General features: G+C 47.1%; 1 protein-coding gene across 5 annotated transcripts in view; it reads left to right on the top strand.

Annotated features, from left to right (window-relative positions):
- Window positions 1-70: 70 nt before the first annotated feature.
- Window positions 71-20,756, top strand: part of MAPKAP1 (MAPK associated protein 1) — a 79,610-nt gene continuing 58,924 nt past the window's right edge. The window contains exons 1-5 of one of the 5 annotated variants that reach the window (XM_063174353.1): window positions 71-113; window positions 8,525-8,609; window positions 9,429-9,751; window positions 12,468-12,557; window positions 16,973-17,121. In XM_063174353.1, the coding sequence (XP_063030423.1) occupies window positions 9,493-9,751; window positions 12,468-12,557; window positions 16,973-17,121 (498 nt within the window). In that variant the 5' untranslated portion in view covers window positions 71-113; window positions 8,525-8,609; window positions 9,429-9,492. Of the gene's footprint in view, window positions 114-1,066; window positions 1,164-8,524; window positions 8,710-9,428; window positions 9,752-12,467; window positions 12,558-16,972; window positions 17,122-20,756 lie in introns of those variants that run through there. The other 4 variants (XM_063174354.1, XM_063174356.1, XM_063174355.1 and 1 more) reach the window with 4 other exon arrangements.

Here is a 20,756-nt window from a genome sequence, read left to right as displayed (position 1 = left end):
GCCGTCATTTCCGCGGCCGCGGCGCTTCCGGGTCGCGCGCGGCCCCGCGCCCGTTCCGCCGGACCCGGACCCGGAAGCGGCTGCGCGGCCCCGCGGCGGCGGCGGCGGCGCCGGTAAGTGCGGGGCGGGGGGGCGGCCGGGGCCGGGCTGCCCGCGCTGTCAGCCCCTCGCGGGCCCCGCGGGATGCTGTGACCGGCGGCGGCGGCGGCTGCCAGCCTGCCCGGGACGCGGCTCGGGGCACCGGGGCTCCCCGGGCGCGTCTGCCGGCGGCGGGGCGGGAGCAGCGCGGAGCGGGGCAGGCGAGCGGCGGCAGCGATGGGTGGCGGGGCCAGGTGAGTGCGGTGCAGCGGCGGGACCGGCGGGGAGCCCGGGATGCCCCGGGGCAGCGGGAGGCACGCGGCACCGGCCGGTGCCGGTCACTCCATCCCGGTCCCGTGACATGTGTCCCGGTCACACGGCCCGTGCCCGTGTCCGAGGGCTCTGCCCGCCCCGCGGCTCCCGGCGGCGCTTTGGGCAGCGTCACGCCCAAATGCCGGTGTGGACGGGGCTCCCGGCTCTGCACCTGCCTGCGGTGCCGGGAGCGCACCGGGCAGCGGGAACCGTGTCCGGGACACCCAGCAATGTGTATTTCTATGCTAGTGAAGTTTGGAAATTGACTCAACAGAGATGCCGAGCTTGGATATCCCGAGTGTTGTGGACGGTTTTAGGCGTCGGGGGATTATCAGGTAGATGCAAGACTGGGAATTAGACTCTCGGTTACTTTTCCAAATTCAGAACAGCTCCATTCACGGACACTTTTTTAGGTTAGATTAAAAATAAATTGAGATCAGCATGTACGTATAGACTTGTACAGAAATAACTGAAGCAGGGAGAACCAGTTTAGTCAATTTCTGTATCAATGGTGTTTCAGGTCTTTGTTGTAACACCCTTTCCTCATCGGTTAGTCAATTTTCGCCCAATTGCAACAAGTAACAAATTTAAAATAACAAATAACGAATATTAAAATAACAAGTAACAGCTACATTCTTGTTATGCATTTCCTTTGGATCAGTGAAGGCCTCTGCAGGTGAAGCAGCCTGGCACAGAGATCTGTGTTCTGTAGCACGAAATTTTCCCGACCATTCGAAGCTGTGAGCATGAAAAGCACACACCTGTACAGAAAGGTCAGTTATGGCAACAAATGGTACAGCACAGGAGCAGCATGCTGGTCACAGCCCCGTGCAGGAGCTGCCCATTCCCATATGGCCACTGTTTTTGGAGATCACACAGTCACTGAGGTTGGAAAAAACCTCTGAGGTCATCGAGTCCGGCCTCTGACTCACCAGCACCTTGTCAGCCAGGCCAGAGCACTGACTGCCACCTCCAGTCATTCCTTGAGCACCTCAGGGTGGGGATTGCACCCCCTCCCAGGGCAGCCCCTTCCAGCCCGGACAGCCCTTTGTGTGAGGAAATTCCTTCTGGGATCCACAATCCATTCTGGCATCCGAGGGCAAGTGGCACTGACTGAGAAATGGGCATGCAGCTCAGCTGTCTTCGTTTGTTCCCGTTTGGGGACCCTCTCCTGCACCTGGTGACCCTCTCCCGCACCTGGTGACCTGTCCCACACCTGGGGACCTGTCCCACACCCCACACCTGGGGACCTGTCCCGCACCTGGGACTCTGCCTAACACTGGGACCCTGTCCCGCACCTGGGGACCCTGTCCCACACCTGGGGACCTGTCCCACACCTGGGACCCGCCGTGCAGGGAGGGGCTGCCTCAGGCTGTAGCAGAGTTCTCCAGGGCGTTTCTGTTAGTGCGCAGTTTCTGTTAGAGCACACAGACTCCAGGCTGTAAAGTTTTGATACTAATCCTGTGTGTGTGTGAGCTGAGGGGCTCCATCAAACTGTGGTGCCTTGTTGTTCACTGTCTGCCAGCTCAGTTTCGTATCCCAGACAGCACAAGGGCAATCCCTACCTTGTTTGCTTATTGCCTGAGAAGTGCTGTATCTAAATCCATTATCCTGAGAGCAAAACAAAGCTCCTTTAATATGTTTTGTGTGCTCTTGAAAGAGACAGACCCAAAATTAAAAGCCAGAGGAGCAGGGGATTCATCTTTTGCTGAAGAAATGTGAATCTGTCCAGTTCCATTTGATGTAAAGTCCCAAAGGGGCTGAAGGTCTCAGGCATTTTTAAGTAGGTCTGATCATCATGAGTGTTTCTTAAGTCAGAAGCAGCTTGCATGCTGCTATATTTAAAAAATAAGATAAATAATAAAAATATTTACATGCAGTCGGAAGTGGAATGGCAACAACGTAAAGAAAGTGACCAGGGCCTAAGTGTTTGTTTTGGCAGGTGCTGCTGTTTAGGGCACCCCGTGCCTGGCAGTGCCTGACCCTCCTGGTGCTGCTGCAGAGCTGTGCCGTGGCTGTGCTGAGCCCCTGGGCTGGCTGCACCCTCAGCGTGTCCCCAGGCTCTGTCCTGGCTCCAGGCAAGGCAGCCTCTGTCAGCCTGGGCACCTGTGTGCGTAAAACCCAAACTTCTCAGTAGCAAACAGGCTAAAAGGTATAATGGTGAAGCTTCCTGGTTCAGTTATTTTTTAAAATTGAAGCTTGTATTGATGTTTATGAAATTTATTAGGTTTTTTAGGCTCTTGAATATCATGCTGATAATTGTGAAAATAGCAGCTCTAGTCTGATATTTGAGCACTGTGCTTTCATTCTCCACTCTACAACAAGGTATCTTATTTATCACAGAATCCCAGCGTGGTTTGATAGCCCATCCATCCCTGCCCTCTGGCAGAGGAAGCCATTCCTGTGTCCTGTCCCTCCATGCCCTGTATGTGGTGTCTCTCCATCTTTGCTGTGGACTCCCTTCAGGTGCTGAAGGCTGCATTAGGTCCCTCCTGGGCCCTCTCCAGGCTGAGCAATCTCCATTCTCTCAGCCCTTCCTCATAGCAGAGGTGCTCCATCCCTCTGATCATTTTTGTGGCCTCCTCCAGACCCGCTCCAGCAGGTTGATGGCCTTTAGGAATGTTCAAGCTCAGCAAATTGTCTTTAAAGCATTTTAGGCATATGAGTGACAGAAAGTGTTCCATGGAAAAGCACCTTTGTTGAAAGTGTTCCTTCCCAGCTTTCTGTGCAAAGTCCATCAGCTTCACCTTCTCCTGGACAGGGGCTGCTGCTCGCCTGGAAAAGAGTGTTCAGCAGGAATAAAAGTGAAATGAGTGCTCTGTGTTATTTACAAGGCCCTCCGGTTTTGTTTTGTTAGTTCAAAGCCAGCAGCAATTAAGCCTCAGTCATGAGCTCAGCTGTTTTCCCTGCGCAGCCATTCTCCCACGCGCGAGCTGTGAAATTGGGTCAGGGGGTTCGGGGTGGTGGGTCAGCCCCGAGTGGCTCTGCAGCTGTGCCATGTGTCTGGGACCCTGCAGCCAGCAGGAGGAACCCATCTCCATCAGGGACATGGAAACGGAGAGGGGTTTGGCCGCGTTCAGGGAGCAGAGCCGGGCAGGAGCGGCGCTGGGAGCGCCGGATCCGGCGTTCAGCGCAATATCTGAATGAAAAATGACAACACTTTGTCATCTGTTCAAATTGATATTGCACTCTCGGCTGTGACAGCTGAAAAGGCCCACAGGTGCCATATAAAGAGGTGACCATGTTGTCATATTTCATTTAGGCATCCCTCTGCAAAGCCATAATTACCTAATTAGGTTGTTAATTAGGAGATTAGCATTTCGCTATATTGATAGAATGCTCTTTGCAGGCACGAGTCTAGATACAGATTTGTCTGCCCTAATTTATAATCTCTGCATTTTTTATACTTATTTATTTGCTTAAAATCTTGATGCAAGATTTCTCAGGTTAGCAGAGAATCAACTTATCTACAATTAAACAAATATTTGAGAATACCAGGAAAGAGAAGAGTGAATACTTCCCATACATACCCTAATATTTTCTCCCCCCTCTAAAGCTCAGTAATTAAAATATTGGAATTGGTGTTATTTGCATCCTGATTAGTGTGACAACAGAAGTATAGCCAAATTCCAAGCAATTCAAAAATACAGAGCAAGTGCCAGATTGATTTACAGGTCTGGAAATGAACAAATAATTTGTTAGAAGTTGTGTGTAATGTGGTGTTTGCTCATCATAACTTCCCTATTCCAGTCTCTCTTGTGAGAGAGCTTCTTTATATGACTGTAAATGATTATTTCCTTTTTAATGATAGGACCGGAGTGTGAGTGACAGCTTCTGCAGATAAGTATTCACTCTTAAATGCACTTGAGCTTTTGCTGAAACATAAACTTGAATGTTCGTATATTTCAGTTCACTTTCCTTTATCCTGCATGCCCAGGACCTGTCTGTGTTTGAGGGGGTTGATTATTTTTGCTGCTGCAAATGCAGATAACCAGAACCATTTCTTGTGCAATTGCAGACAGAAGTTGACTGGGAAATTATTTCATGGAACCTGAATCATAAATTTTGAAGTATGTTCGTGCCGTCCTGTTCCTGCTTATATGACGCTGGGGGAAAAATCAATTTTTAATTCTAATCTGCCTATCTTTTTCATTAGTTTTTAAAGATCACTTTGAAGAGCTGCAGTCAAGGAGGTGTTTGAGTACAGGGACTGTGGAAGCCCTTGAATGATAACATGACCTGCAATGTATACAACTTTCCCAGCTTGCTGTGTTTTGAGTTTGTTAGCAATTGTCTTGGATCCAAATTGTACCTTCCACAAATTGTGTCTTTGGAATACTTTTGTTTACTTTGAACAGGGCTTTAATTGTTTATTACTTCCTTAAGGAGGATAGTCAATTTAAGCAATATTAAAACAAACAAACAAAAAACCAAAAACAAGCTACAGCTTTGCAGAACATGAGGAAAGAAGGTTTTTCTCCCCCTACTTCTTACTTTTATAATTTGGAGAGGAAGGTACATTGCAGGAATTGGCTTGAGAGTTTTGTGGAGAATTTGGAACTGCTTTTAGCCCTTTTTACTGGAGAACTCTTAAAACCATTCCATTAAAATTGGTGAAACTTCAAAGTTGTAGCTCTTTCCTGCAGCAGAACATTTTTAGTTGCTGACAGCTTTCTCTGATTTTATTGTTTCTTGCAGCTTGCTTAGAGGTCTGTGTATTTCAAAGCATGAAAGGCAAAAATACCAACGTGAAGAAAATATTTCCCGGAAGATGCCACGGAAAAGGGGCATCTGGCTTGTCATTTTAGAGACATGTCCTGCAGTCAGAGATGTGCTGGTGGCACCACAGGGCTTTTGGTGGAGCTGGAGGGGTGTGACCTGGAGCCTGCGACCTTTTGGGGACTGGCACAGGGTGTGCAAGTGCCTGCTGGCTCTGGGGTCACCTCACCAAGAGAAATCCGTATTTCTGCTGGGAAACGTGTCAGGAGCTGCAGGAGGGAGCAGGCTGGGGCAGAGGGTGGCACAGAGGGCCCTGCCCCGCGGCTGGCAGCTGTGCAGGTGAGACACGGCTCTCTGCAGGTGTGGGGCAGTGCCAGGAGCAGCCCCTTGTGCTGGGCAGTGCCAGCCTGGCACTGTGTCAGATTGCACTGCGCTCATTTAACAAACCCAGAGATCCATTCTGAAATAGCTGCCTTTCCCCAAGTGAGGAGAGCTGCTCTCAGCATTTTTCACGCTCAAGGTCAAACGTTCCCCTGCAGCCAGCAGCGAGCGGGGCTGGCAGTGGCTGCAGTGCCCCCATGGCTGGGTGCAGCACGGGGCTGGCTCCAGCTGTGCCTGCTGCTGCCTGCCTGACACCGCGGATGGATGGGAGCGTGGCAGCCGTGAGCCTCAGCCTGTCCTTGCCCCTCATCTCACACTGCTCTGCTGTCTCGTTGTCACCTCGGGTAGGTGAACGTGCAGATACCATCGCTGTGTGGGGCGTTGGTGGGGGAACGGGAAAACCAGAAATCTTTATTAAATAATTGCAGATACCATCCCTGTGTGGGGCATTGGTGGGGGAACGGGAAAGCCAGAAATCTTTATTAAATAATTGCAGATACCATCCCTGTGTGGGGCGTTGGTGGGAGAACGGGAAAGCCAGAAATCTTTATTAAATAATGGCAGCACATGGAGCAAGCAGGAGGGTCACAGGAACAGTTCACATGTTGTGATGATGGAGTTGCCTCCCGAAATTCAGCTGTGTTCAGCTGTGTGTTCAAGGTACAGCCTGCGTGGCTGCAGATCCTTTTCCAAGACCTTTGTGTCACCTCCTGGCAGCGGAGTCGTTTGTTAGCGTTCCTCGTTGTGCCGGGGTTATGAATGAGCCTGATCTGCATAAAGCCCTGCTTGCCTGCCTGGGAGAGCCCATCCCTGCCATAAATATAGCCGTGGGGAGCTGCAGGAGCAGCACTGCTGGGAGAAATAGTGCACTGAGATGCAGCTGTCTGCTGCTGCCATGGAGTGCCCGTGAGCCCTGGCAGGGCCTTCAGCCTCCTGATGGTGCAGTTTGACATTCTGGGGATGCTCTGTGCCTGCCCCAGGCTGAGGGGGCAGTGCCCCCAGGGCAGGGCAGAGTCACAGCACTGGGGCCAGGAAGGGCAGAGGGAGCGTTCGTCCCTGGCTGTTGGTCAGACAGCGTGCAGACAGATAGGTAGGTGAGTAATAAAGATCAGGAGAAAGTGAAGATCTCTGTCCACCTGTGTGCTGACCACAGGTGTTTGCCAATCAGTACATCATTCAATTCCAGCCTGTGTATCCTGTTGTACAGAAATGCCAAACTCTAACATTTGGGAGATTTCACATTGCTCTCTTCAGTTTTAGTGTTTGCACAGAGTATGTTTGACAGCTGCCTGCATAGTGCTTTATTCAGTGGTAGAATATTATCTGTATAGCACAAGTATTAGAAGAACATACATTTTTTGTTTATGATGAAAGAATGTCTAAGGTGCTGGTGCTTAGAAGGTCCCTGAATCCTGTTAAATTTGGCTCCTCCGTGAGGATGTGGTGATGGTGTGTGGGTGTAGGAGTGCAGAAGGGGTGTGCTGGCAGATCTCAGCAGATCTAGACATTGATTTTGGGTCTGTGATTTTGCTGGAACCTTCAAGGTGTTTGTGTAAAGGTTTGCAAAACTGAACATTGCTTCTTTGAGTTCTTCTCTCTCACTGGAAGTCGCTGTTCCTCAGGGTGGGTCTGTGCCTTTATCAACAAGAGAACTGGTTAGAATTCTGGAGACGACAACTATTAACTGTGGCATCAAAACCTGAACTGAATTTGGGGTCTGACCTTTCTTTTTTTGTTTTTTTGAAGTATATATACTGCTCAGAGAGTTTCCAGTTAGCTTTAATGGGTTGACAAATTAGCTTTAATGCACGTTTTTGAAAATTCTGAAGGGGAGGAAATAAAAATACGTTTGTGTAAAACTTGTGTAGAATTTCCAGCACTTTCTCAGCGTTCAGGTCTATGGGAGAGGCAGTTGCAGATGTACAGTTGGGAAGAAGCTTGGCTGATTTAGCACACCACTGTTAATGGCAGAAGTCGGGGTGCAGGGTATAAAGGTAAAACTCGCATCTGCTGTTACATGTTGTTAACTCCCTCAGCAGACATTAAATCATTTCAAGTACAATAATAGTGTGGGAGGTAAATTAACTAACCATTAACAATCTTATAAATACACAATTAACATGCCAACATTTATATGACACATTGATGGGGCAGCAGTAATTTTTGATTGGGAGTTTGCAGACCTTTCCGGCGCCTGAGGCTGTTGCTTATTTAAACAAGTTTTTGCCAATTGCAGGTACACGTAGCTTTTCCTAATCAGTGAGTAGAAATAATTCAGTTTAAAGAACATTCTCAACGTGTGTTTTGCCATGTCCATGAGCTGTGCTTGGCTGTGTCTGTGTTTTCCAGGCCCCAGGGTGCTGGTCACGCTGGTGCAGGGTCAGAGCCCTGGGCACATCAGTCCTTTGGGTGGCACATTTGCCTTGTGGCCTCTCCCTTGGAGGACAGTGAGAGCTCCCTCAGGAGCAGCCCTGCTCACTTTGATGGAAAGAGTCAGAAATTAAAGCAGAGTGTGCAGTTGTGGTGCTCTGGAGCCTCTGGAGATCCCATCCAAATCCCCACCCCATGCAGGGCCAGCAAAGCTCCAGGCTGTGTCCAGCTGGGCTCTGAGTGTCTCCAAGGATCCTGCTGGAGTGAATTTCACTAATAGCAGAATTTATGGTTCTGGAACAAGCCTGCCTGGTCCTTTCTGTCCCTTCCCTCTGTTAAAGTATCCCAGGAGAAGGCCAGCTGCCTCTAGCAGATTTTCATGGGAAGTGGCTTTGTGTGATTTAAGCAGCAGTTTTGCAAGGACAGGAGATTGCTGGTGTTTCTGAGTTCAAAATCCCAAACACACACATGCAGCTCTATAAAGTGTTTTCCTCTGGTTAGAAAAGCAGTGGGATTTCAACCTTCTGGGATTTACACGTAGTCTTGCCCTGTGTGTGAGCTCAGACCGAGTCCCCTCAGGTGGAGGTGTCCCCAGGGCTCCTGCTGCTGCTCACTGATGGACTTGCTGCATGATCAGGAATAATTTTTTGTTTTTCCTTTTTAGGTTATTTTCAGCAGGTAATTTTTTGATCCAGCTCAGCCCACAGCTCCAGTGCCAGCTTTGGGAGATGGTGGAATTCCTGGAGCAGGTCAGGCAGGGCACGGAGCTGCCCCTTTCAGAGTCAGCCCGGGCTTGAATTAGATTGGCATCACTACAAAGCCACAGCTACAGAAAAATCAGATAACAATGTGAGCGTGGTTTGGGTTTTGTGGTTTGGGGTTTTTTCCTTTTCCGTTTTGCCCTCTGCTTTGTTTCAAAAGGCCACTTGAGTGCTCTGAATGAAATATCTTAGGTAAGTGGCAATTACTGTTCTTAGAGTGCTTCAGAGCTCAGGCGTGTGGTATTTGGTCACAGAGCTTTCTGTGTTACAGCAGTTGCCCTGTGTGAAGCACCATGCAGCAGCAGATGTTCAATATTCTGCCCTGAGACACTAATCTCTTCATGTTTAAAGCTTTTCCTGGAAATACAAAACCTGAAGAGAGTCTGTAATAAGGCACTCAAAAAGTTAGTGTGTAGATGCAGAAGCAAAACAGAAACACAGTTGAGATGGGTGAAAAGAAATCCAAAACCCTGTTGGTTTTGTAAATGGATTAGTTGAAGTAGGCAGATGTTTCTGCTCTGGATTCTCCTGCCATCCTCCTGTGTGCAGCACTGTGGGGTGTTCAGCCTTGCAGCAGCCATGTGGGGTACTGGGACCTGTCTGTGGGTATCTCTGGTGTCCTGCTGTCCTCCAAACCCCCTGCTCCTTAAGAGCATCTCAGCAGCCAGTGTGGCACAAGTGAAGTGGAGCAGAGTCAAGCAGCCTGCCCCGAGTCAGTCGGGGTTTGTGCATCCCACGCAGACCTTTGGGGATGGGGGTTTGAGCAGTTTGTGTTTGCTCCTGCAGTGCCGTGTGTGCTGTTTCCAGGTACGTGTGTCCGTGACGCGAGATGGAGAGGAGATAGTACGGTGAGGCTGTGCCTTGAGGCAGGATGGCTTTCCTGGACAACCCCACCATCATCCTGGCGCACATCCGGCAGTCGCACGTGACCAGCGATGACACGGGCATGTGTGAGATGGTCCTCATCGACCACGACGTGGACCTGGAGAAGTTCCACCCCTCCTCAGCCTGCGGGGACAGCGGGGCAGAGCCCCAGGGCAGCAACGGGGACACTCAGGGCTACGTCTACTCCCAATCCGTGGACATTACCTCAAGCTGGGACTTTGGGATCAGGCGCCGGTCGAACACAGGTGCGTGGGGTCTGCAGCAGCTCAGCCCCAGCCTCCCTGGGCCTCCCTGGGCCTGGCTGGCAGGACACACCAGAGCAGGACCAGCCTGGTGCCTGTCAGACTCCCTTTGGAGTGCTCAGGCCCTTTTAGACAAGGATACATAATGATTCAGTTACTTCAGCGTGCTGTCAACTGAGCCTTAATTGCTGTTTTACCTGTTCCTGTGCAGGAGAACATTGAGGTAGTCAGTTTTATATATATAAAAAAATTCAAATTGTGGAGACATCAAATCCAAATCCAAAGTACATGAACAGTCTTTGATATCTCTATTGTTACTGTCTGGAGGGGTGTTAACTTTTGAACAGGATAGTTATTTTCTGAGAAAAAATCTGCCTAGTGAGGCATCAAATGTATTTGTTATAAAAGAGAGGAATGAAGTTTGATGTGAGCCAACAAAGGGAATGATTTGTCTGTATTTTGTCTCTTAAAGTTTTATTTCTGAGAAAAATCTTGAGCTAGGGTTTAAGGTACCAAATCAGGAAGTTTAAGGGTGAACACCTTTACAAAATACACTCTTTTTGTCATGGCTGGCAGAAAGCTCTCCCATGTGGTGTTTCATACAGGGGACATCCAGAGTTCTGCTTAGACCTGAGGAATATTATGAGCAGGAGTTCTGTAAGATAAAATACAGATGAGAAGGTTGGTGTACAGTGGTCAGTACTGACCTCTTTTTTCCGTGTCTGTATAATATTTTTAAAATGATTTCTGCAGGTATTATAACACCACCTAGAGCCCAGAAAGCACCTCTGTGCTCTGCTTCACCAGGAAAACGTGTGTGCTGTTGGAGGTGCTGCAATGCCTTTCACAAGGAGGAATTTGTGAGAGGCTCCAGAACAGCCAGGACGCTGAGGCTCAGCTCAGGGCTGACCATTAATGAGACCACAGCTGCCTTTGGGCAGCCACCAGACTTTTGGTTTTTCACACCCAAAACTGTCACTGGCTGCCTGTGACAGCGACCCCTCCATAATTCACATTTCTGGCAGGTGCTGGCCATTCCCTCTGGTTTGGCACAGTGAAATGGTCATTTCTGACCAGCTCCAGGTGGAGGAACAGGAGGGGCTCAGGGGAGGTGCTGACTGTGCTCTTGGACATTTTGACAGGGGATGGAAATATCAAACAGATAAAAACATGCATTATCTTGTTTCTAGTCAATGGTTTTTCCTTAGTCCTTTCTTTACCTGTTAATCTAACAGATTATATTTTCTGATATTAAAATATTATTTATTTATATTTTCTGATAGCTCATTTGGAAAGAAAGGGCTTTGGAAGGTAATTTTGAGTTACAGTGTGGGCAGTAACTGGTACAAATGTGGAGCTTTTCTTTCAGAATAAACTATCTATGCTACAACAGTGTTTTCCCAATATTTAAACTTATGAGAAGGGATATTTTTCTTATTTCATTAAGAGGAAACTACCTAGAGGTATTCAGGTTCTAGCATTGTGTTGTTAATGGCAGATACTTATCAAAGTCCCCATTTGTGCTTGTACATTAAACTGCTTGCTGCAGCTGTTAAACTTCAAAGGAATATTTTTTTATCAGTTCTCGCATTGACAGTTTTTATGGGGAAAAAAAAAATTACTTCCTTGTCCACAATTCAGTTCAAAGACCTAAATGTAAAAGAATAATAACAGAAGGGACAGAAAATATTTATTAATGTTTTTTAATTGCTGGAAAGGCTTGGAGAACTCCACTTGTATCCAAAAACTGTCAGAGTAATTTAGCATTTTAGAATCTCTTCTACAAACCCGTTTTAGTTAATGAATTATCTCAATGCATCAAAATTGCTAATATGTCCAGCAAATTGTTTCCTTTGGGGATCAGCACTGTTAGTTCTACTTCCCAGTCTGATCTGCTTATTTTGAGTGGGCAACATCAGTGGTTTCTTGGGGTCATTGTCTCGGGCGCCTTCCATCAGGTTTTTTCCCCAAGGAAGTCCTACAGTTAACAAAAAAGGTGATTTAAGTTGTCTGGTACCCTGGGCTGAAAGTTCTTTGGTACCAGAACTGTTTGGGCCTTTTTTTCCCAACCATATTTTGAAGATGGAGTCAAAATATATGTAAAGAAATATTATATTCATTTTAGGATTTGACTAATGTTGTGAAGATACAAATCATTTATTTTACTACCTATAAACTGTTTCAGCCTACTGAAGAAAAAGCTGTGCTAATTTATATCGCTTTGACATTTTATAATTTTCATGATTTTTAGATAAAGGATTTTATATTTAAAACTTTAATAGTCTAGTCTGAGTTCATTTATCTTTAATTTTTGAAACGGGTAGAGTAATTCATAACAGTAATTTTATTCCTGTAATGTAATATTCACTTCAGTTCATTTGTGCATTAAAATTCCTTTAAGACCGTTATTAATGATTTATATAATGAAATGTCATATTAATCACAGAAGTTTTCACATTTTATTATTCTCTTCCATGTTAATACTATCTTTATGATCTCTATTAATGTTTTATATCCTCTAATTTCAATTATAAATCAAGAACATTTTCATGTTTTTGTTGGTATTTGCTTTTCAGGGGTGCCACCTTTAAAATTTTATGACTTTTCCCCCTACATATGCAGTATAAAACATCTTTATTCATATAAAGGTAGTTAATTATGTCTTTGTTTATAGTAAACTTTCATTGACAAACTTATAGTTGTAATATTTCTTTTCAAGCTCAGAGACTAGAACGTCTGCGGAAAGAGAGACAAAATCAAATAAAATGCAAAAACGTTCAGTGGAAAGACAGAAATACTTCTTGCTCAGGTAAAAGAAAATATCTCTTCTTTTCCTACTGTTTTTATTCCTGCCAGTGATGGTTACAACATCTGCAGTTTGTAATTTTCCCCTAGGGTTTCACAGCACAGAGGAAATGTCAATTCTTTGTGCTGTTCCAGGTGCCAGCCCTGGCCAGGGCACTCAGGGGTTAACAGAGCAGAGCAGAGCAGAGGTGTTGGGCAGCCAGTTTGGGTTATGGGTTATGGGGTGGGCTCTGCACCCCTGAGGTATCCCTGGCCCAAATCCATTCCCAAAAATTCCCCAATTTTATTCCCAAAAAATCCCCAAATCCATTCCCAAAAAATCCCCAATTATATTCCCAAAAAATCCCCAATTATATTCCCAAAAAATCCCCAAATCCATTCCAAAAAAATCCCCAATTTTATTCCCAAAAAATCCCCAAATCCATTCCCAAAAAAATCCCCAAATCCATTCCAAAAAATTCCCCAAATCCATTCCCAAAAAATCCCCAAATCCATTCCCAAAAAATCCCCAAATCCATTCCAAAAAAATCCCCAATTTTATTCCCAAGAAATCCCCAAATCCATTCCCAAAAATCCCCAAATCAGGTCACCGTGTGTGTCCCCCCGGGGGCTCACAGGGGCCCTGGTGGCACCGTGGGGACAGCAGTGGCTCTGCCCAGGTCTCTGCAGTGCCAGGGTCTCCAGGGCACTTCCAGCAGTGTTTGGTGCCATGGAGGATTTTGTAGAGTTTACTTGTATTGACTATTTTTGTAGCTACTTCTTTAAATAAGGTGCAAATCCCAATAAATAAAGGGTGTATGTGTGATCTGCTTAAATGCAAGCATAATAAATGCTGCCTTGGCTTATCTCGCCTTTCCTTGGTAAAACTATTATCGCTGATTTCTCAAAATATATTAAATTCTATTTTTGTTAATTATATAATTAAGTATTTGTGGCTGGATGTTCTACATAGTTTAAATTGTAATATATGAAATTACAAATCTGTCTCCATTTTCCTATTTTAGAGCTCAAGCTAGTTTCTATTTCTGTTGTGTTTGACAGACATTCAAACCTTTGTATGGTCTGTCATGCCTGCTTCTTTCAAAATTTGTATATATCTTAATGAGGTCCCTCTGTAATCTCCCTTTTTTGCCTAATTCCTCCTCTCTCCGTGGCTGTCATTTTCAGAACGTTCTCCAGCACTCTAATGTCTTTTCAGAGGAGTGAACAAAGCTGCTCACACGAGCAGCACAGCCACACTAATCCTTAATTCAGTGTTCAGCTGTGTTGGATACCCCTGTTAATGCATTCTGAAATGTTTTTGCCTTTCTCCTTCTGTAAGCAGAGTTGTAGGTTTTAAAGGTTAATCTACCATAACCTCCACCTCTTTGCTGAGTATTTTATAGCACTTGGCTGGTGATGATGCAGATCCTCCTGTGTCTCCTGCACTCTGAGGGTTCCTGTGCAGTTCCTGGGGCTCTGTGCTCAATCCCCTTTTCCCCCGTGTGTCCCCAGCAGCCACATTTGTCCCCTCTGAGGAATGGGCAGGCAAATGGGTCCGTCCCTGCCTGCTGCAGAGCAGATTTAAATAAAAATAAACAAGTTCCACAAAAGCTGCAGGCTCAGGGCTGCTGGCAGAGCTGGTTTTCCTTCTGTGCTTGGCCACTGAGATCTGAGCGCTTCTCTCCTGCTGGCATGAGCAACACGGCAGCAAGGAGAAGGAGGAGCCCTTCAGGATGTCCTTTGTACCTTTTCACCTTACATTCCTCCATCAGGATATCCTCTGTACCTTTGCATCTTACATTCTGTACCTTTTCACCTTACATTCCTCCATCAGGTTATCCTCTGTACCTTTGCATCTTACATTCTGTACCTTTACACCTTACATTCCTCCATCAGGATATCCTCTTACCTTTGCATCTTATATTCCTCCATCAGGATATCCTCTGTACCTTTGCACCTTACATTCCTCCATCAGGATATCCTCTGTACCTTTGCATCTTACTTTCTGTACCTTTTCACCTTACATTCCTCCATCAGGATATCCTCTTACCTTTACACCTTACATTCCTCCATCAGGATATCCTCTGGACCTTTGCATCTTACATTCCTTCATTTCAGAGCATATAAAATGCAAATTAACAATGCGTCAAGGAAATCCTTCCAAAGTCTTGCATTCAGCCCATGCTGACATGCAAGACATACATTTTTATCTAGCTGTAGATAAAACCTTGATTTTTCACTTGTACAAGTAAAACCATTGTATTGGATCCCAGTGTCCTTTCCCAGTGCCCAAGAATTATCAGTTAAAGGCAAAACTCCAATATAATGCTTTAGATTTTTTTTAAAAAATTAAGTACAAGTGCTTGTTGAAAAACCAAAACAAGCTAATGGAGTTAAAGTGGCCACATTGAAAGGGATTAAATCAAGCTTTTTTGGCTAATTGCAGCCTCTCACAAGCCCGCTGGGGATCTCTCAGTGCCAGTATTTAGCACCTCTGCCAACTGCCTGAATTTTAAGGCAATCTGCTGATAAAAATAAATGGAGCTTTTGACTAGTTATCATTTGACAGGTTTTAATTTTGCACTCTAAGAAATGAACCAAGTCCCTGCAGATCAAGTGCGAGGCCATTCCCTCCTGGGAGCAGTTCCATCTCCCTGGAGGAGCAGGATGTGGATATGGGAGCTGTGGGGAGCCGAGGGCAGGGGAGCTGGGCTGGGCTCTGGGCAGGGATGGATGGATGGATGGGGGATGGATGGATGGATGGATGGATGGATGGATGGATGGATGGATGGATGGATGGATGGATGGATGGATGGATGGATGGATGGATGGATGGATGGATGGGGGATGGATGGATGGATGGATGGATGGATGGATGGATGGATGGGGGATGGATGGATGGATGGATGGATGGATGGATGGATGGATTGGGGATGGATGATGGATGGATGGGCGATGGATGGATGGGGGATGGATGGATGGATGGATGGATGGATGGATGGATGGATGGATGGATGGATGGGGGATGGATGGATGGGGGATGGATGGATGGATGGATGGATTGGGGATGGATGATGGATGGATGGGCGATGGATGGATGGATGGATGGATTGGGGATGGATGGATGGGGGATGGATGGATGGGGGATGGATGGATGGATGGATGGGTGGATGGATGGATGGATGGATGGATGGATGGATGGATGGATGGATGGATGGATGGATGGATGGATGGGGGATGGATGGATGGATGGATGGATGGATGGATGGATGGATGGATGGATGGATGGATGGATGGATGGATGGGGGATGGATGGGGGATGGATGGGGGATGGATGGGGGATGGATGGATGGATGGATGGATGGATGGATGGATGGATGGATGGATGGGGGATGGATGGATGGACGGATGGATGGACGGATGGATGGACGGATGGATGGATGGGGGATGGATGGATGGATGGATGGGGGATGGATGGACGGATGGATGGACGGATGGATGGACGGATGGATGGATGGATGGATGGATGGATGGATGGATGGATGGATGGATGGAGCCTGGGGTTCTGATTCCTGGAGCAGCTGTGGGGAACCTTGGCCAGCTTCAGTCTCAGCTCCCTGCAGATGAGAGCCCTTGGAACTGATGTGCTGACACACCCAGGCTCTGTCCTGATTTCATAGTGCCCTTGTAACACAACAAGTCCTATTTTCTAGGGATTTTTAAAGTAAATTGGAAGTTGAGCTGCTGTTGGAAGTTCAGCTGTACACTTTCTTCACATAAAAAGGCTTTTATGAGCCTTCTCAGACCATACAGAGACCTCCTGAACTTGCATCCCGTTTGTTTTTAGAAATCTTTTTTGTTTTTATTGTTCAGACTGTTGATCTGGAATGGTGGTTTCAGGTTGGACTTTTTGATGAGGGGAGGCCATATCCATTCCCCCGTGAGGAGTGGCACGTGCAGAGCTGATCCTGTGGCAGGGGTGGTGCCAGGCTGCAGCTGGCAGGGTGTCACTGCGGGGCAGGGCTGCTGTGCCCCGTGCTGCAGGCTCAGTGCCAGCTCTGCTGCTCCTGGGGCAGCAGCTCCTTCCCTTCCTGTTCCCTGCTCCTTTAGGAGAAGGTGGGCAAGCAGAGAGGCCAGGCATGTGCCATTCTCCTCATTGTTATCTGACTCAGCTGGGTCTCACACTGATCAGTTCTGTTCTCTGTGCAGGAAAAACTCACCTTTTTCTCAGCCTAAACAGGAGCATCACTCAGGCTTCTTAATGGTTTCATGTCTTTGGGCTATGAAAGAGTGGTGGTAGATCCTGCCCTGCTGAAGCATTTGTAGGTTTATTTATTTGATTTTGTGCTCCCTGTTATGATGTTATCTCTGTGTGGTGAGCAGCAGCCTCTGTACATCTCCTCACACCATGCCTCTAATCTCTTTTCTGACCTGCAGCAGAGGAGCTGAGCTCACTGTTTGAAAAGAAGAATTTTAGGGTGAAATCCCCATGTTCTGGGAAGCAGTCCATCCTCTCTGTGAGACTGGAGCAGTGCCCACTGCAGCTCAACAACCCCTTCAATGAGTACTCCAAATTCGACGGCAAGGTGAGCACGGGGGGCTCTGCCAGGGGTGCCACACACTGCCCTTGGGCTGTGCCAGGAACTGCTCCTGGGCTGTGCCAGGGGTGCCACACACTGCTCCTGGGCTGTGCCACACACTGACCCTGGGCTGTGCCACACACTGACCCTGGGCTGTGCCAGGGTGCCACACACTGCTCCTGGGCTGTGCCAGGGGTGCCACACACTGACCCTGGGCTGTGCCAGGAACTGCTCCTGGGCTGTGCCAGGGGTGCCACACACTGACCCTGGGCTGTGCCAGGAACTGCCCCTGGGCTGTGCCAGGGGTGCCACACACTGCCCCTGGGCAGTGACCCTGGGCTGTGACTCGTGCAGGCTCCACCTGGGCTCTAGAGTGGCCCTCAGGTGTGGTGCTTATCTAGAAACAAGCAAATGCAGTGGTTCCAGGTTCAGCAGAGCCATTTCTGTGTTTCCATTACAACATTCTGGACTGGGAATGAGCTTCTCTCCTGTGCTTTTTCCTCCCCCAGCAGGTCAGTGAGGGGCACCTTGGTTGTGACAGAGTCCTGGCACACCCCTCTAGAGTTACCTTTGTGTAAATGATAGATTATTTTGTATCTAAAAAAACCCAAAACTTTGACAGATGACAGACAGATGTGTTCTGTCTGTCCACATCACAGCCCTTGCTGAATATTCCATGAGTCGTGTCTTTGTCCTCAGTGCTCTCCTGAGAGTGGGAGAGCCATGGTCTGTTCTGAGGGTAGGGAACTGAGGTATCAGCAGGGAGCATCCAAGGCAAAAAGAAGCACTGATCCCTGTATTTCTACACTAGTGCTGATTTGTGTGACGCAGGGAGGAGATTGGCTGCAAACCTGGCAGCTTGTGGGGTTCAGGAGATGGATCTGATATGGCTCAGACTGGGGGATAAATGTCTTCCCTGAACTCCACATTGTCAGGTATTCTTCTCTTTCATCAACTCTAAAAACTGAAATATAAACAGTGGTGTGATGGATCATTGTCATATTGTTCCAAAACAAGTATAAATACTCCACAGATCTGTTTCCTACTGGATTTGTTTGTGGAATCTCCTGTGGGAGGATGGAGTTTGAGCTTCATTACCATCATGATGGAAGAATTTCATATTCTGTTAGGTGTTCCTGAAGTGGAAAGTCAGATCCATAATTCCACTGACATTTCTAGGAGGATCTGGAGTATTTGGGAAATGGTAACCTTCGGGCCATGAAGTTCACATGCAAAAAGCTCCTCTTTGTGATTTTATATTTATTAGCATGTGGCAATTAGTGCTAACTCAGGTTTTCAGGACTCCTGGCCTCCTTTATGAGTGACAGCAGCACTTTCATGCTGACAGCACCAAGAGGCCTTTTTTCCAAACTCTGGGTTTGTTGCTCTTGTGCCGTGAAATTTCAGTTGGGCAAACATTTAAACGAGCTCTCATGTCATGTATAGGAGAAGTAAAAGTCAAATACTTCTTTATTAAGAGAATTCTGTTATAATTCAGTCAGAAACTTGAGATACTTCAGCATTTTTCCCTCCCTCTTTGGTAATCCAAGATAACCTTTACTGTATTAATTGTAGTTGTCTGTAATGCACATGTTAATTTTCACCCATTGAGTCAGGTACCTTTAGCAGGTGTTGGTTCCACTGGAGCCAGGTTGCACTCTGCCTGTCAGTTTGAGAGGGTAAGGAAATACCTCAGTGTCACTCAGCTGTGATTTGCAGGGTCTGATATCAAATATCTCAGATGTGATCTTCAAATCAACATGCCTTCTTTACAATCCAAAATAATTGAATGTGCATTTTGTTAAGCATAACCTCACTCTGTTAATTTTCACACCATTGTTTCTGTTACTCTGATAGGGTATCAATAGTTTGCATATAAAGTTTATTCTCTATGGCTCTCTATGTATTATCTAGTTTAATGCTTGGCTGACCATCTGAGGTATAGAAGAAACACAACTCCAGTTGTGAGTTATTTTACTTCAATTCTCATGTATTTTCAGTCAGGAAAAACATCGAGCTTTTAAAAATTATTTTTAATGACAAATCATATGTCTTGTATTTATATTTATTGATAATAGATGAACAGTATTTCACAGAAATATAATTATTTCAGGGAATAGTACATGACTTATTTACATAATTCACAGAGCTGTGTATCTCTGGGGGAAATGGTACATAATTGGGATGGGGGGGGTGAGGAGAGGCTGGGGGCCTAATTAAACATGTCTTAAAAACACCCTACTTAATTATGTGCTTGCTCAGATGGTCACAGTGGCTCTCAGATCTTTAGGGTTGTAGCCAGGCCTTTGGTTTGTCCATAGTGCAGGTTTGGGGTTGTTCAGTGTCACTCCTGGTCTGTACCCAGGAGCTCAGGGGCTCTGTCCTTGTGTGTGCTCCTGCTCCTGCCTGGGCTCACGGTGACCAGGTGTGAAATGCCCCAAATCCTGCTGGGCTCATGTGACCAGGTCTGAGCCCCCACAAACCCTCCTGGGCTCCCCCTGGCCAGGTCTGAAATGCCCCAAATCCTCCTGGGCTCCCCTAGATCAGGTGTGAACCCCCTCAAACCCTCCTGGGCTCCCCATGGCCAGGTCTGAAATGCCCCAAACCCTCCTGGGCTCACCTGATCAGGTCTGAGCCCCCACAAACCCCAAACCCTCCTGGGCTCATCCTGACCAGGTCTGAGCCCCCACAAACCCTCCTGGGCTCCCCCTGGCCAGGTCTGAAATGCCCCAAACCCTCCTGGGCTCACCTGACCAGGTCTGAACCCCCACAAACCCTCCTGGGCTCCCCCTGACCAGGTGTGAACCCCCACAAACCCTCCTGGGCTCCCCCTGACCAGGTCTGAAATGCCCCAAATCCTCCTGGGCTCCCCTGGCCAGGTCTGAAATGCCCCAAACCCTCCTGGGCTCCCCTGACCAGGTCTGAACCCCCACAAACCCTCCTGGGCTCCCCTGACCAGGTGTGAACCCCCACAAACCCTCCTGGGCTCCCCTTGCCTGCCCCCTGTGCTGTGCCCAGCCCAGCAGCTCGCCCAGAGCCTGGCACGGGCTGTGCTGCCAGCCTGGGCACTGCTCACATCTTGCAGGTGTTTCCTGCCAGATTTAGTGTCTCTTTCATAACCACTTCTGTGATTTTTATGAAATAGTAAAATTTTAAAGCGCTCTAATTTCTTCCTGTCCTGATCACTTCATTAATTATCAAAACAGTAGAGAATATGGCTTGTGAAATACAGCTGCAGGGAGGCATTCTAAGCAGCTCAGGAATCCACACAACTGCCCCACCACTACCCAGGACAGATTTGTGGTTTTCTGTACATTGTAAAACTTCAGCTCTTAACAGAAGTCACACACACAGTAACTACTCTCAACTCTTTCTTCAAGTTTTTCCCTAAATAGTTAAAGTAAACCTCAGCTCTGGACCTCATCTTTTGCAAAGCACACGGGTTGTACTTCTTGGTTAATAAATCTTATATACTCTTTCTAAGAATTTTGTAGTGAAAGAACCTTTAGTTCTTTGTAATTCCTTCAGGTGTCATTGGAATAGAAAATTACTTGGAGACATAAGAAATCACTGGCCAAATTGATTTATTTTGTCTGCATGCAAACTAAATTATCACACATTTGATAAATAAATTTGTGCAT

The sequence above is a fragment of the Melospiza melodia genome, chromosome 22 (assembly GCF_035770615.1).
Source record: "Melospiza melodia melodia isolate bMelMel2 chromosome 22, bMelMel2.pri, whole genome shotgun sequence".
NCBI lineage: Eukaryota > Metazoa > Chordata > Aves > Passeriformes > Passerellidae > Melospiza > Melospiza melodia.
The sequence above is the reverse complement of the archived record's forward strand: the minus strand, read 5'-3'. Positions and strand labels throughout refer to the sequence as shown.